At 40.5% G+C, this 17,808-nt stretch overlaps 1 protein-coding gene and 1 long non-coding RNA gene across 2 annotated transcripts in view; both read right to left on the bottom strand.

Moving 5' to 3' along the window:
• Window positions 1-17,808, bottom strand: part of LOC134470931 (uncharacterized) — a 48,991-nt gene that overhangs the window by 11,061 nt on the left and 20,122 nt on the right. The gene's annotated exons all lie outside the window — the stretch shown is intronic.
• Window positions 2,941-3,192, bottom strand: LOC100726719 (small ribosomal subunit protein eS27-like). The gene has a single exon (XM_003463843.1). It carries the CDS (start codon window positions 3,190-3,192, stop codon window positions 2,941-2,943), a length of 252 nt encoding a protein of 83 aa, XP_003463891.1.

Here is a 17,808-nt window from a genome sequence, read left to right on the forward strand (position 1 = left end):
AGCCCAAGGCAATCCAAGCAAACAGGTTGTTAGGCAGAGGGGTTGATGTCAGGTGACATCAACCTCCCGAGTGTATAAATAACCATGCTGCGGTCATTGAGCAGTCCTTTTTCTCCCATCTGGAATATTCCACCTTACCTCAGCTTTCCAACTCTTGTCTTTATTTCTTCATCCTCCAAAATTCTTCACCCTAAGAATTTCAGGAGCTGTGCTGGACATGGTGGACTGGCACCTGAATAGGGACTCTGGGTATTAAGAAATAGTAGATTTCAAAATAGTAGGTGAGGGGACACCTCTGAGAGTGCCCATGAAAACAAAAACAGGTTCAAGAGACACCTAGGAGAGAGAGGTGTACTGGTATTGATTTCATCAGATGTAAAATATGGGGCAAACAGGGCAACAGTTGTAAATAGAAATTGTTGTATGATTGATTCCCACATTTACTTTTGTGTTTATAGACTACTAAGGGAGTGTCTTGTTGACTGTTGAGATGACCACTGTGGTTTTGGCTTGGAGTGCTATTTTAAAACTAAGTTCCAAGCAGAAAAAAGATGGCAAAGCAACAGCTCCCTTGATAAAGCTTAAACTCTCCAGCTTTGCTCAATCAGATAAGGAATGAAATGAAGGGGACAAAAAAGAAATAGCTAAAGCATGTTTAAGTCCAGGGGATTATTTACTGTGGAAGTGAAAATGTTTGGATTTATGTGCAGATCAGCACAGTGCAGCACAATGTCGTAGCAAGGAGGGACGCAGGCTGAGCAGAGAGAGGATCCTGCACCTCTGGCTGCACTCTGGCATACCCCTGGACCCTTGCACCCTGAACTGAGCTTGGGTCCATGAGAGCTGCAGCAGTTTAAATTGGAGGAGGGAAAAGCCAGGTCAGTGCAGATAGCAAGGCCAAGGGGCAACAGATTGCCAAACCACTGAGCCAAGAGAGCTTGCTCAAAACTCCAAGGCAGCAGAGTGGAAACCGCAGCCAGAGATGGGAGCAACAAACATGAGCCCTAGGTGCCCAAATACAGGATACAGATTTTTTTCTTCTGCACAAAAGATTGAATTGCAGGTTGTTATATGGGCTTTGCAAGGTCATTCATCCACTCCCATTAACCTCTTTTCAGACAGTGCTTATGTTTGTGGCATGGTGACCACACTGAAACTGTGACTATACACACTAGTCAGATCTTTCTCATTTATTTCAAACTCTACAACTTGTCACTTGGTCACACCATGTTCCCTGTTTTACCAGTCATTTACATTCTCATTCCCGATTGCTGGGTCCTCTTACCAATGGAAATGCTATAATCAACAGATTGCTCACCATTGTCACTGATACTCCCTCAGATGCCTTGCAATAGGTTTCTGCCTCCTGTGTGCCACCTTCCATCAAAATGCTTCTGCCTTGCACAAACAATTCATTTTAATCTAGGAACAGAATTGATTTTAACCTGGGAACAGGCTCCACAAATTGTTAAGCAATATTCCTTGTGTGTAACATATCTTTCTTCACTCCTCATGGGCATTAATCCCCTATGATTGGGGTTATACCCCAATCATCTCTGGCAAGTGGATTTCACTCAAATTCTTGAATTTGGCTCTTTGCACTGGGCCCACATTTCAGTGGATACTTCCTCAGGATTTATTTTCATTTCTGCCCGCACCGATAAAATAACTAATGATGTCATTGCTCATTACTTCCATGCCTTTAGTACCCTGGCTACCCATGGGTGCTGCCTTCCAAACGTTTTGTAAAACTTTTCATACTTCCCTTACCATGAGAATTCTTTATAATCCTCAAGATCAAGAAACTGTTGAATGGGCTCACCATATCCTCAAAATTCAGTTACAAACTTAAAAGGGGAATCCTTCCTTACAAAAATTCACAACTCATAATAGACTTCACTTGACAGTATATATTACTAGCTTTTAAAATCCTAGTAGGGATGTAACTACAGCAGAAAGACAATTTAATCAGGTAAAGGAAAAGAAGCTAAGAAGGGTCCTTTGGAAATATTTTCATACTGGACAATGGACGATGGAACACAGTACACATATGGGGTTGAAGCTATGCCTGTATCTCTCCAGAGAACACTGAACAGCCTATCTAGCTGTATCAAGGACCTGGACCCAGAGAAGGAGTTGATTGCACCTGTCAAGAATCCTATGACAGTGACACCACAGAATCACACCACAATTGATAGACAAGGATGGGGCTAGATGTGACCTGGGGCCAATTAAAGAAATTGACCCAGGATGACCAGAAGATGGTAACAAAAAATGGGAATCAAAGGTCTGAGTAGACAATAGAGTACATAAACAGAGCTGAAATTTACATGAAACTGAGCTGAAAATTACATGAAAGAAAGGGACATGAAAGATACTAGAGTTCTTGGAGTTGGCAACATTGGCTGGCTGTGGGGGAGGAGATCAAGAAGCCAACAAGAAGTCAAGTCCTTCCTGTGAGTCAGTGGCAAGTGCTGACTGCTGGGAGGAGAGCCAGATGCCAGCCCCTTCTGACACAGAGAAGAGCCAAAATCCCTCCCCTCTCCCCATGACTGGCTGATCCAGAGAAACACAGACTGCAGTGGTAACTATTGAATAAAATGCAACTAAATGCTTGTAGTGTTTAGTGTTTGATTGACTTTGTAGGCCTAAATCTAGTGTCTAATCATATATTCAGAAGATAACAGTATGCAATGTAGCACCTAGAGAGGATCTCCTTCTGAAGGTGAAAGCCAGTGTTAATTCCCTACTACTTGTTTTGAAATCATATATCATGCTTATTGATACGCTCAGCAGTCGTTTTGCAGTTGTTCCTTTTCTCCCATCTGGAAAGAGGACTCCATCTGACCTCAGCTTTCTGACTCTTATCTTTATTTCTTCATCCTCCAGCATCCTTTCATATCCAAAATGTGTTTATTGGGATGGCTTTCCACTCATCTGTTAGTGCTGCTTCCTTCTGAAGGAATATCCTTCTGTGAGCCTTGCTTTTCCTTCTGTAGACTGGTAGTGGACAGTGGAGCAACCAACACACAGAACTACCATTTGCACATGGCTAAAGGTCATGGTGACTTTATAGCAACCTGGGCATTGCACATCCTTGAAGTAGAAAATGGGGCTCTGCATCAGGCAATTCTTGTGCTTCCTCTTCTCCTCCTCCAGAGTGGAATGAAGGAGATCTTTTATGAGAGGCATGTTCTCTTAGGGTGGTTATCACCACAGGAAAGGGCACTCCAAGAATTTTGAGAACTGCACTGGACACAGCACATAATGGAGGTGAAGAGCAGGAAATATTTATTGGGGAAAAGAAAGTTTCTGCCTATGAGAGACAGAGGGGAGGCCTAGAAAGTGGTTACCCACAAGCCCACTTCTCAGGAGAAGCTTTGTGGAGTAACACCACGAGGCAGGTATAAGGTAGGACAAAACAATGATAATAGTAATCCAATGGGGAAGCAAGTCATGTTGCAAGTGCACATGGGCTGAACAAGGACTTTTTTTTTTTTTTTTTTTTTTTTTTTTTGGTACCAGGGATCGAACTCATGACCATGTGCTTGCAAGGCAGGCGCCTATACCACTGAACTAAATCCCCAGCCCCTGAACAAGGACTTTTAGTGGAGAAGATAGGTCAAGGAGGTTTTGAATTACCAATTTAGAATGTCTACCATTGCTGTTCATCCCTCAGGGAAGTACACATGTAATCATTCTATCCCCTTGTCTTTTTTTCTTTTTATTTTATTAGTACATTGTATATATATATATATATATATATATATATATATATATATATAATGATAACACTCATCATAGAAAATTTGTACATGTACATAGTATATCTTGCTTCTTTTTTCCCATTCCTCTCACTTCCCTTTAACCCCTCTTCCTTTCTTTATTTACAAAAGCTTTGTTTCCATTTTTCCCTTCTATTCTATTTTTTCTTGTCCCTTCTTTCCTTTCCCCCCCTCCCTCCTTCCTTGCTCTCCCCATTTGGAGAAATTTTTATTTTTGGTACCAGGGACATGACCTCGCACTTGCCAGATCAGTTCGTATCCCCTTTTCATTTGAACATTTTCTTGCCGTTTCCCAATATTTATTATACATTTTGGTCTTTGTTTACATTTTAAGTTTCTCATAGCAGTGAAACCATGAAATTTTTGAACGTGTGAGTCTGATTTATTTCATTTAAGAGCATGGTCTCAAGATGCATTCATTTAACTAGCAATATCTCAAGCTTATTCTATTTATACAGAATAGTACTTTATTATATATATATTTTTAAAACCCACATTTTCTCTTATTTATGCACTGGTTGATGGGAATTGGGCTGTTTTCAAGATTTAACTATTACAAACTGTGCCACTATGAATATGGTTGTTCATATACTGCTGTGGTATGATGCTTTTAATTCTTTCAGGAAGATACCAGGAAGGGGAATACTTGGGTTGAATGGGACCTGTAGTTGTAGAATCTCCACACTGATTTTCACAGTGGTTGCACCACCAACAGAGGATAAGGGGTTTTTTTTTTTCCTCACATCTCTGCCAGCATTCATTATAGGATGACTTGTTGATAATAGCTATTTTTCCTGAGTGATTTGGAATCTTGGCATTGTTTTAATTTGCATCTCCCAAATGACCAGTGATTTTTTTTCCTACAGAAAATACAGAAGAAGTGGATGGAGTCCAAGATACATATGATTTACCAAAACTGAATTTAAAAGATGTAAAACTTCTAAATAAACCAATATTATTTATAAATTAAATTTAATTTCACCTTTAATTTCACTATATTGATTCTTCTAAATAAACTGATATCCTCTTTGTAAAAACCTACTAGCAGGGGCTGGGGATTTAGCTCAGCAGCATAAGCGCCTGCCTTGCAAGCAGGCAATCATGAGTTTGATCCCCGGTACAGATAAAAAGGAAAAAGACAAAAAAAAACCAAAACAAACAAACAAAAAAAACCAACAACAACAAAAAACCTACTATCAAAGAAAAGCTCAGACCTTGATGGAATTACTGTTGAATCCTACAAGAAATTTAGAGAAGACCTATTGCCAATACTTCTCAAATTCTTTAATGAAATTGAAAGGGAAGCAGTACTTCCACAAACCTAAAACCCACAAATTGGAAAAATATCTTAGCCAATCATCCTTTAGACAAAGGACTTTTATCTAGAATATATAAAGAATTTTTTTTTAAAACCAGGCCTCCAAAATTCAAGGACCCAATCCAAAAATGGGCATCAGGGATGAATACACACTTCTCAGATGAAGAAGTACAAATAGCAAATAAACAGATGAAAAAATCTTCAACATCAATGATCATTTGGGAAATGCAAATTAAAACAACACTCAGATTCCATCTCACCCCAGAAAGAAGGGCCAAGATCAAGAAACCAATAAACAACAAAGGGGCTGTGGGAAAAAGGGAACTCTTCTCCACTGTTGGTGGGAGTGTACACTGATGCAACCACTGTGGAAATCAGAGTGGAGATTCCTCAAAAAACTAGGATTAGCGATACCATTTGACTCAGCTACTCCACTTCTGGGCATTTTCCCAGAAGAACTGAAAACATCATACCACAGTGATACATGTGCACCCATGTTTATAGCAGCACAATTTATAATAGCCAAATCTTGGAAACAACCCAAGTGGGCAACCCAATCAAGGAATGGATAAAAAAGATGTACTTTTATGCAATGGACTACCACTCAGCTATAAAAAAAACATTTTTATAAGTAAATTAACTTGACTTGAGACCATGCTCATAAATGAAATAAATCAACCTCACAGGTATAAATACCATATTGTCTCCTTAGTGTAAAAAACTGAAAAAATATAAATGATCCAAAATCTACAATAAATTCTGTGTAAGGGTAAGGAACTGCTCAATAAGAAAAATAATTGGGATAGGAGAAAGGAAAAAAGAAGGAAAGGAAAAGACATAAATTTGTATATATAAACATAAGAAGGCTAAAATGGCTATACTACTAATTGTATTAGCTATTGGAAAAGAAAAGTTAATATTCATATGATTAGATGAATTTTACATGTCTATATATTATTCTAAGCAACCCTTTTGCAGTAACAACATGCAATATTACAAGCATTGTCAAATTCCTATCATTTTGTTTTGTAAACCTATACTATTGTTGTATTTGATTTGTTGTTGTTGTTTGTCTCTTTTGCTTTTCTTTATCTTTTTTTCTCTTAAATAAAAAAAGAAAAAGAAATACTAGAGTACTCTGGATGGAATGATAGCCTTTGCTCTTGGGTTGGAAGAACCAACATAGTGAAAATGACTATTCTTCCAAAATTGTTATACAGATTTAATGCAATCCTAATCAAAATTCCAAAAGCATATCTCACAGAATTAGAGAAAACAGCAGGCCATGGTGGCACATGCCTGTAATCCCAGCACACAGGAGGCTGAGTTAGGAAGATTGCCACAAACTCAAGGCCAGCCTGGGCTACATAGTGAGTTCAGGGGCAGCCTGAACTAATGAGACCCTGCCTCAAAAACACAAAAAAAGAATTAGGAAAAACAATCCTAAAATTCATTTGGAACCAATGGAATCAATTAGAAGATGTAGAAACAAACCCACAATTAACACAATTTAGATATACATAATGATCAAAATTATCATAGTCTTTGACAAAGGAGCCAAATATCTTCATTTATGCTTGCTTCAGAAGCACAAATACAAACACCTTCACTGGAAGAAAGATATCTTTTGTCTGTGATCTGGCCCTAAAGGAAAGCTCCTTCTCCCACAGCTGTAATGTACACTGGTGCCCTTAAAGGCACAGCCCTGTGTGACAGCCCATAGTTATTTCTATTTAAATCAACTGTCTGTAATACTGTGAGATATTTTTCTTTATTCAGTTGTGTGTTGATGGGCATGTAGGCTGTCTCCAAGAGTTAGCTATTGTTTATTATGCTATAAACTTGGATATGCATGTATTCCTGTGATATTGTGTCCTGAATTTTTAGTAAGACACCCAGAAGAGTGTCTCAACTGAAAAGCTTTGAAAGCCAAACTGATGGTGTACACCTGTAATCCCAGCACTCAGGAGGCTGAGGCAGAAGAATTTCTGGGAGGTCAAGGCCAGCTGGGCTACATAATGAGTTCAAGGCCAGCCTGAACTATATGGTGAGATCCTATCTCAAAATAAAAACAAAAAAGACTGACAGTAAGTTGGATTCAAATCTCATACCTGGCCAAGTGAATTACATTTTTTTTTTTTGAGATAAGCTCTCAATGTTTAGTTCGGGCTAGTCTTAGATTCAGTATGTAGCCCAGGCTGAATTCCAACTCATGGTGATCCCGCTGCCTTGGCCTCCTGAATACTGGCATTTCAGGCAGGTGCCTCTACACCCAGTTTAATGACATTCAGTTTTAAAAGTGTGAAATGATAGTGAGCATTGTCAAGCAGAGATTCCTTACCTAGTTGCCTAAAGGGCAGTGTTTTACTAGCAGCAAGGAGACCAAAGTAGATGTGTCCTAAAGGAAGGGGTTCCTTAAAATACGAAGAAACTGGGCCAGGCATAGTGACTCACACCTATAACCCCAGTACTCTGGAGGCTGAAGCAGGAGTATTAACATGAGTTTGAGGCCAACCTGGGTTACACAGATTTTTCTTAAGTATAAGAAAATATTTAATCAGCTCTTCTCCCTGATAAGTGGTTGTGGTGTGGCAGGCTGTGGCTGCCCCAGGGCAAGAACCACCAGGGTCTCCTGGTCTCCTGAGATCCATGCCATGTTGGAACTTAGGGCACCGGAAAACCAAGCAACCAGCTTGCCTCCCTTCTAAGTGGCAGTGAGCCTATGGGTGCCTGAGCTGAGAATCAACCATCCCACCACCACCACCCCCATTAGCAAATGGGAGCTGTGATAATAACTCAGACCCCGGAATAAAATCCAAGGAAGCAAGAAATTAAAATTTAGGGAGCAAAGGCTTTATTTTAGGCCAGGCCTGGCAACACAATCTCTGGGAGCCAATTTGGAGACTGCACGCCTGACGGCTAAAAGTCAGGGATTTTATTTATTTATTTATTTATTTATTTATTTATTTTTGTCTTTTTCCTTTTTATCTGTACTGGGGATTGAACTCACGACTGCTTGCTTCCAAGGCAGGCGCTTATGCCACTGAGCTAAACCTCCAGCCCCATGGGCTTTTATCTTGTAAAAACCACAAACAGCTGCTGGTCTCACAATGCAAGGGGGGGGCTGGGGCGCACTACAGAACAGGAACGTGGCGATTACATTGGGAAGAGCAAAGTTCAGATAAGGGTTGGGCTAACAAGCAAGTCTCCCTGCATACAAGCAAGTTTAGATTGGGCAAACATCTTCTTTCCCTTAGCAGAGAATAGAGAAGTCTAGCAGTAATTAACAACCCCTGTTAGCTTATTTTAGCACCACATCTGTTATTTGTAGAGGGCAACAATGGTTAACATATCAATTAAGTAAGATTTTACAATTTTTACAGAGGAGAGCATTTCTTAAAGAACAGCACATTTTATTACAGATAGCCGGATGAGGGGTAAGGGAGGGGGTTGCAGGAAACTGAAACCTAAGGCTTTTACTGCTTTCTCAGGAAATAGAAACTTAACCCTGAAAGATAAGAAGGGGAGGGGGCTGAGCGGGGCATACAGAACAGGAATGAGGCTCAATGGTTAGAACTAGGCTATAACAGGAGCCAGAGATCTGGGCATCTTTTGGGAGGCTGACCATATGCAATATAGAAAATAAGGGGGATTTCTTTCTACCATCCCTTTGAAGGCAAATATTTTTACCACTGTTTTGCTTTATTCTGATTAATGATACTGCTCTATTCAATACTCTGTTTTGATAAGTTCTATAACGTTCTGCACTTCATTTTGCTATACCTGATTGAAAGAACAATTATTGTGAAGATAACGAGATAGACTGTGGTACCTATTACTGTTATCCCGTTAACCTGCTGTGAAGTTCTGTACCAATTTCACTACACTGTCTAAACTGGCTTTGTTCTGTCTTATTTTGTTGTATTTTACTACCTTCAAAATAATTTTTTAAAACTTTTAAAAAAAGAAAATATTTGACTTTCCTTAGGGTTTGTTTCTTTAATTCTTTTTCTCTAAAATGAGTAAGTGCTTTGTTCATGAGTCCTACAGAAAAGTTATTGGGAATGTTCTGTAAGACTTGGTTACCAAGGACTTGGGAAAAAATTCCACTTAGACAAGCAGTCCGCCTGGGTGCCAACATTCATCATTTTGATGTTACCTTATTTTCTAGCATGGTGTGTAGGAAGAAGTAAATAGCCTCTGAAAGACCATGTAAGGCAAACATATAAAAATAACTGTGTGTTTTGGGTACAAATCACCTCGGGCAATCTGAAGTGTGTCTATAAATATTTATTTGAATGGAACGAATGCCCACTCTCCTAAGCCCTGCAGTGAAGACCCTTAGACCTTTGGAGGCCTTACCAGAGAGATTCATGTCCTGGTGGGGCTGGCTCTGTGAGAGCTTGTCCTACCTTATCCCTGTGTCAGGGGACTCAGGGGTACTTGGCAGGTGACCCCACATCTTTTGCACAGCCAATTAAAGGGGAGGCCCTCGCATAATCCAGTCTCATCTTCAAGACATACAGAGCAGGGGCTAGTTTTGCTTTCTTCATGAGGATGTATAGTTCCTGAATTCTGTTCTAACTGAATGTTGAACAAACACTGTGCTTCTCACATTCTAGTATTTCTGCTTGAAGCATTAGAAATATGGTGTCATAGTTTACGTTTAGGTGTGTCCCAAGCCTCATGTACTCACGGGGGAAGCTTTGGGAGGGGACCGGCTCATGGGACATGACACTCATTGGTGGATTAGTTCACTGATAACTTCAGAGCTAACTGTGATTTGGGAGCTGAAGCCTGGTTGGAGGAGGTGGGTCATTAGGGGCGTGGCCTCTCTCCTTCTACCTTGATCTCTCTTTGCTTCCTGCCACCATGCCATGAGTTGTCTCCTCTCTCCCATGCCTCCCGGCCTTGGAACCATCCACCTGTGAACTGAAACCTCTAGAAACTATGAGCCAAATAAACCTTTCTTCCTTTAAGTTGTAGGTGTCTTGTATTGTGTCTCAGAAACAAGAGAGTAATAAGACACCTGATCTGTCCTCCTATTAGCGACCTAGAAGCAATTAGTAACCAGGAGTGTTTCATGGGTGTGTGTACTTTCCCCTGGGATCTGCACAAACGTTAGGGGAGAGGGAAATCTGAGAGGCCATACCACCTTTAAAACAACAAAGGCTTAGAGTTTGGACATTCTGGAGCTAAAGTTCAAAAAAGATTCCCACAGTTGGAGCCAAGTATCAGTGAGTTACTGTCATAAGAGTGTCCCAAATTTCAGTTCTACAGTCCCTTTCTAGATATTTTAAAGGAAATCTTGGAAGTGATTGGAATCTCTGTTAGTCAATGCAATACTGATACGATTTTGGTGGGATAGACAACAGAAAAAGAGATCTTTATTGCAGGCATGGGAGGGCTCCGAAGAGACGCAAGCGCCCTCAGGTGAGAACAAAGAAATGGAAGTACTTTATCAGGTCTGGCGGGGGGAGGAGTTTGGCAGGTGGGCAAAATGACATATCAACAACTGATTTGAAGGAGCATCTGCATGTGCAAAACAGGAAACAAAAAAATTTACTGGGGGTTAGGGGCAGAGTGGTGGGCAGTTGTGGAGTCTTGGGAGCGGGAGGTTTATTTCTGGAACTAGAAGAAGAACATAGAAGTTACTCTTGGAGAAATAAGTTGCTTCTCTGGGCCTGGTACCGAGTTCAGTGGATGTCATGTTACAGATAGCTAAGCCCCAGGCTGGCACAATGTATCAGGTACAGTTTTAGAGCATTAAGATATTAAGACATTGCAACAAACAAACAAAATGCTAACAGAGCCAGACATGATGACACTGCTTATAATCCCAGCACTTGGGAGGCTGAAGCAGGGGAATCTCTGTAAATTTGAGGTCAGTTTGAGCTACACAGCAAGACCTTGTCTCAAAAATTGAGAAGAATTAGAAAGATGAGAGGAAGAAGAAGCAACGGAGGAAGAGGAAGATGACTAGAGATATTAGCATTATAGTGACTTCAGTTATATTTTAGCTTGTGGAGCCTAGGTCCTGAGAATTAATGTCACTTAACATTGCTATTCTAATGAAATTTCTATGTCTGGCAGTTCTTGATTGCTTTAAGTGCCATTGTTGCTTGTTAAATGGAGCCAGACACTTGATTATATCACTACTGTGACTTCATAATCCAAGCCCTAACTATTCTATTGGAGGACAGTTCCAGTCCGGTCTCTAATTCCCCTGGGCTTAGTATAAATATCTTCCAATTCTCAAGGTTGTAATAGTCTGTAGTAGGCTACTGAAAGGGATGTTTCTTAGTGAGAACTTCTAGAACCAATGCTATTTTCTCTGGGGTTAAGTTGGCACCATTGGCATTAAGATCAGCCCCTTCCACTGTGCCCACGTTTAATGTACCAAGGACACAGGTGTCAAGTCGATACCATTATGGTGAAAGGGGCCATGCAGTCTGCCCAGTGGGCCAGACAGGGCCTGGCTTACTTCGGGAGATGACTGAAACCAATCCACTCTCGCTTCTTCATATTTATTGCTAATCACTCAGCCATCTTCTACTACATCAGTGGTCTGAAAGTGTCAGCCACATCCACACTACTTGAGAATGTGTAACAATATTCTCAGACCAAACCCAGTACCTATTCAGAAATGGAGCTGCAGCCTAAGAATCTGTGCATTAACGAGCCTGCCCTGTGATTCTGACATACATTAAAGCATAAGAATGACTGTGGCATCCTACATTGGCATCCCTATAATGCTAGCTCTCTTCTGGGTTCTGAGGTGGCCCCCCACTGTTCAAATACACCACTCACCCTCAGGTCTTCCATGGATACTCTGATACCTGCTCTGTGACCAACAAATTCCCCTATATCTTCCATATCTTCTGGAAACGTCCCACAAGCCTGCTTGGGTGATCCATATCCTCCTTTCTCGCCATCACTAACTTTGGCCCATTGCTGTTTCTCTACTATTTTATGAACAACTCCTGTTCTTTTGAGGCTAATGCCGTGGGATAGTAAATTTTATTAGTCAACTTCACTGGGGTAAGGGATGCCCAGAAAGCTAGTAAGACATTATTTCTGGATGTACTTCTGACAGTGTTTCTGGAAGAGATGAACAAGTGATTCAGTAGACTGAGTAAAGAAGGTTCACCCTCACCCCAGTGGATGAACACAACTGGAGTCCCTGCAAGCCCAGGAGGAATGGAAGTGTGAACTCTCAGTTCTCTGTCTTTCTTCATGAACTGTAGCATTCATCTCTTCTGCCCCAGGATAGTGCAGATCGTGATGTTCAGGATTTCATGCTCAGGGACTTACACCTCACACTAGAAAGTAGGCTTCAATGGCTATAGGAAATCATCGGAGTTTAAAAGCTGAATGAAACAGCCTGACTCTTTCAGAAAAGAATGCCCAGGCTACTATGTAGAAAATAGTCTGTAGGGGAGGCATGGGTGGAGCTGAGACATAGTGAAGAGATTTCTGCTGTGGGCCTGTGGGGAGATGAAAGTGTCGGACTAAGCTGGGCATGGTGGCTTACACCTGTAATCCCAGCACTCGGGAGGCTGAGACAGGAGGATCACTGTGAGTCCGAGACCATCCTGGGCTACAAAGTGAGCTCAAGGCCAGCCTGAACTGCATAGTGAGACCTTTCTCAAAAAAAGACAAAAAAAGAAAGAAAGAACAAAAGAAAAAAAGAAAGAAAGTGTCAGACTGGTGAGGTTACCTTGTGCTTTCTCTGTACTTTTATCTAAAAGTGTGACACTTGAATCAGCAGCATCCAATATCACCTGGGAACTTGTAGTGCCAATTTTCAGGCCTCATTTCACTCAACCACCTATTTTTTATTATATTTTTAATCCTTTACAGCCCTTCTCTTTATCAGCATAAAATCTTCACCTCTTACTTCACAGAAATACAGAGAGGAACCATTGTGCAAGAATTCCTTCCACTTCCGGCCAGCATACCTATAAATAATTATGAATGGTTTTCTTCAATCTGGTAGCATTAAAGAAGCATCTCTCTAACTGTAACTGAGGCTTCTACCATCCACACTTGTCCAACTCTCTCCCCTAACATACCCATAACTCCCCACCCCACTGCTTTCATCCTGTCCTTCCCAACACCTTGGGAGGCACTGTCTACATCCACTATCTCTACTCTCCAGTCATCTCTCCAACATTTTAGAACCTTTAGTTCCAGCCATTCCACTGACAGATCTCTTACCAAGGTCTGCAATGATCCCTTTCTGCTAAAACTGGAGATATTCAGTTGTGTCATACAAATATGTGCCAAAGTGCTGAAATACCTTTGTACCAGTTTTTATAAGAGTTACCACACACCCCAACTCCCTGAATACCTCTTTTTTGCCCAATAATTCAGATCCTTCCCCTCCCCCATCACCTAGCAAGAAAGAGTTAAAGCCAGGCACAAGCCAGGGTGCGCCTCACCCTACTTCTCAGTCAGGTTAACATTTGCTCCAATTGACCCGTGTCATACCAGTTTTAAACACTTTCAGTAAAGCTTATTCTGTCTGAAATCAACAGATTTTCCAGTCTTCATTTTGACTGTTCCAAATCACTTCACACAGTTGATTCTTTGAAACAGTTTCTTTCTTTCTTTTCTGGGATATCGTACTGTCTCCTGGTTTTATTTGTGTGCTTCTCAGTTTTTGCCTCTGCCTTTCCCCACCCATATAGCCTCTAAAAGGTAGTGTTGTTCTAGGTCCTCTTATCTTTATTATTGCAGTAGGTCTCACTTATTCTAACCACAAAGCTTCCATTACTGTCTGGATATGAATGAATTCCACTGTGAGCGTCTTACCAAGATCTCTCTTCTGAAATCCAGCTCTACTCAATTATCTGCTTATCAGATCCATTTGGATGTCTCATAACCCTTACAAATGTAACATATGAAATTGAACTTTCCATCTCTTACAGCCCACCTGATCCTTCTGCAGGGATGGTTTTACATCTGCCCAAGGCACAAGTCAGAAACCTAGGATTCATCTGTGACTCCTCTCTTCCTTCCCACCTTCCCACATTCACTCCATTACCATGTTCTGTGTGTTCCACTTCTGAAATATGTGCATAGTAAATCCACTGAAATCTCTCTATAACCCCCTCAGAACTTGGTTCAAGCTATCATCATCTCTATGATTTTAATGGTCTTTTGTATTCCTGCACCCATATTTACCTCTCTCCTATTTTCTGCAAAGCAGCCAATGATGATTTAAAAATGCAAATCTGATTAGACTGATATATCCTGTTTCACTCTCGGGGGTTCAAAATGAGGTCACATTCCTTTCAATGTTCAAATCAGATGACTTGGAGCCTTCAATCTGTCTCCCTTGTGTGACAACTTCAGATTCCAAAGGCTCAGATTGTCAATAAACAACTAAAAAATTTGCTCAAATTCTTTTTGTTTGCTGAGAACTGTCAGTGAAACACCAGTTTCTACCTGTTCTTTTGTCCTTGGGCTGTCCTTATTTATTGCTTCATGATCTACTGGGGCCAAAAACATCCACCAGACAGATAGCCCAGGTTAATTCTCATTCAATAAAAGAAAGTGTTGGATGACCTAGAGTCCACAGTGTTACAGTCCTAGAAGTTACATTTGGCTGTGCGATGGGAAGGTCTGTGATCTGAGTTCAGTTCCTTCCCTTACATGTCTTTCAGTGCATGCAGAGGGGTAAGTAGTGCTGGCATTACAATCTGCTTTTGTTCTCTTCTCCAAAGCAAAGCCTAATGAGTTAGGGTGTGCAAACTGATTTGTTTTTACCCAAGTCTACACCAAAGAACACAGGCCCAAACATGAATGGCACCACAGGAGGCGACATCAATCAGCCTGTGGAGTTAGGGTGTGGGCTATTTCTTTACTAGAAGCACCATTGTCTTGGTTCATTTTTAATCCAAATGTCCTTGACGCTGTCTAGTGTCCATACTGGGTTGGTGACCTGAGTATCAAACTTCTTCCTCAGGTCTCACCCCTGATCAGTCCCTGATCCTAGATTACTCTATTTATGAATATCCTGAGAATCGTGGTAACATGGATTTGCCATTTTAATCAGTTCTTGACTCAGTTTTCAGGTCAATTCCCATATAACATTCACTGATCTAACTAGAATATAAATCTGGGGGAGGAAGAAGTGGGAAAGGGGACACTAAAAAAAATGAGATGCAGTGAGTGTAGTGGCATGCTCCTGTGATCCCAGCACTTGGGAGGCTGAGGCAGGAGGACTGCCAAGAGTTTTGAGGCTAGCCTGGACAACATAGTAAGTTCATGGCAAGCCTAAACAACACAATAAGACTCTAGCTCAAAAAACTAAAAAAATGATAAATAAAAAAGAGTTGAATTGAGATGTGCTATGTACAAAGAAAGGAGTCTTCATCTGAGACCCAAGAACCAAGAATCAGTGGCCTAAGCATCAGAATTGCAAATTCTCTGCAGAATTTTACATGTGCATTTCCTAGTGAAATAGTCCATAGGTTTTTTTTTTTGTTGTTGTTTTTGGTTTTTTTTTTGTCTTTCTCATTTTTATCGGTACCAGGAATCGAACTCATAACTGCCTGCTTGCAAGGCAGGCGCTTATGCTGCTGAGCTAAATCCCCAGCCCCAAGATAGTCCATAGTTTTAATGAGAATAACAGGAGCATATATTTCCGTGTCAAGGTCAATAAATTCAGGTCAGGTTCAAGTGGGAAAGAGATGGTTTTCATGACCTGGTCAATATTATTACCTGTATGTAATCCTTTCCACTAAAGCTCCAAAAATATACAATCACAATTCCTAAAACACACTGTATGATTTTGTGCCTCTATGTGCTTTTGAGTACTCTGTTCCTTCTGTCTTTAGTGCCTCTCTTGTCTTTTGCCATTTATTCTGCTTATAAAAATTATGTTTCAAGTTCCAGCAGTGGTAACATTTCCAGAGAGCCTTTTCCTGATACCCTTTTTTTTTTTTGGTTTTTGCGACAGGTTCTCACTATGCAGTTCAAGCTGGTTTTGAACTCATTATGTAGCCTACACTGGCCTCAAACTCCCAGAGATTCTCCTACCTCAGCCTCCTGAGTGCTGGGATTGTAGGCATGCATCACCATGCACAGCTCTGGTGCCTTTCTGTAAAGGCACCATATAACTCCCAGTTATATGCCACCTTTTTTCTTGGTGCAGGCTTCTGATTTTATGCATGAGGAACTGAAATATAACCAGAAGTGATAGTGTATGGCCGTAATCCCAGTATTCAGGGAGGTGGCAGCAGGAGGATCTCAAATTCAAGCCCATCTAGGGCAATTTCGTGTAAGCCTGCCTCAAAATTAAAGCTAAACGAAAGGGCTGGGGATGTGGCTCAGAGTGAAGACCCGGGTTCCATCTCCATCATGGAAAAAGTACACAAACATCAGAAGACTGAGGCAGGAGTATCACTCCAAGTTTGAAGCCAGTCTGGGTTACAAAGTGAAATCAAGGCGAGCCTGAACTGCAATGTGAAACTCTGTCTCAGAAAGACAAAAAAAAAACTGACCAAACCAAACCAAAACAAAACCCCTGAAATACATTGTTGATTTACAAAAGAATCTTTTTTCTTAGAACATATTTGCAGTACATACTAATCACATTAATTGTGTGGAATTTTATTTAAGTACAATATACTTACAGACGTATACAAACTATAAACACATAGCTCAGTAAGTTTTACAAGATGAACACACTTGTGTGATTACCACTTTGCGAGAGAGATAGAATATTATTAGAACTTCAGAATTCCCTCTTTGGCTTTATTCCAGTTGTTACCTAGCTCCCAGGGTCATCACCATTTTGATTTCTTTTGCCATAAATTATTTTACCTATTTTTGTCTATATAATGTCTTCGATTCAGTATTGTGTCATAGATTCATCTGTGTTATTACTCATAATGGTGATTTGTATATTTTCTTTTTTTTTTTTTTTTTTTTTTTTGTCTTTTTTGTTTTTATCGGTACCAGGGATCAAACTCACGACTGCCTGCTTGCAAGGCAGGCGATTATGCCACTGAGCTAAATCCCCAGCCCCGATTTGTATATTTTCATTGTGTATAATATTCAACTACTATACCATTTGTTTTATACTGATAAACTTTTAAGTTACCTCCATTTTTTAGTATGAACAACAATGCTATTATACAAATTCCTATAAGTACCTTTCAATGATCATATATATGCATATCTATCATGTATATATGGAATGAATGCATATGAATATTCATCTTTAAGAGACAATACCAATGCTATTCTAAAATAGTTGGAATAATGCATATTGTCATTAGTAGTGTTTGGGTTCCAGGCACTTTATATTTCCTATCCATTTCAGCTTTTAAATTTTAGCCATTTGGCGAACAGATTTCTTTATCTGTCCATTCTTCTTAACACTGATTTCCTTGAGGCCATGGGGTTTGTCTTAGGATGTGAATGAACACCCACAGTGTGCCTGCCACACCCACAAAATGCTAAACGTTGAGCAGACAGACTTGCAGGAATAAGAAAGGACTAAAAATCTTCTGTCTTAGCTCTTCTCCTTGTTGCTGAGACATAATACCCGGCACCGCAAGTTAAAGGGGAAAAGGTTTATTTTGGTTCATACTTTGTACAGGTTTCATTCCATAATTGCCTGGCTCCTAGGCAGGGCAGAAGAGAGCTGCTTACATTTAGCTGTGTTTGCTTTTGATTTTCAAGATAAAG

The sequence above is a fragment of the Cavia porcellus genome, unplaced genomic scaffold, assembly GCF_034190915.1.
Source record: "Cavia porcellus strain 051 isolate PalLab524CR breed Dunkin Hartley unplaced genomic scaffold, mCavPor4.1 scaffold_17, whole genome shotgun sequence".
In the NCBI taxonomy this organism is placed as follows: Eukaryota; Metazoa; Chordata; class Mammalia; order Rodentia; family Caviidae; genus Cavia; species Cavia porcellus.

Bases quoted from the DNA above. Each gene is read 5' to 3' on its own strand.
- LOC100726719 (XM_003463843.1), bottom strand. From the start codon at position 3,192: ATGCCTCTCATAAAAGATCTCCTTCATTCCACTCTGGAGGAGGAGAAG.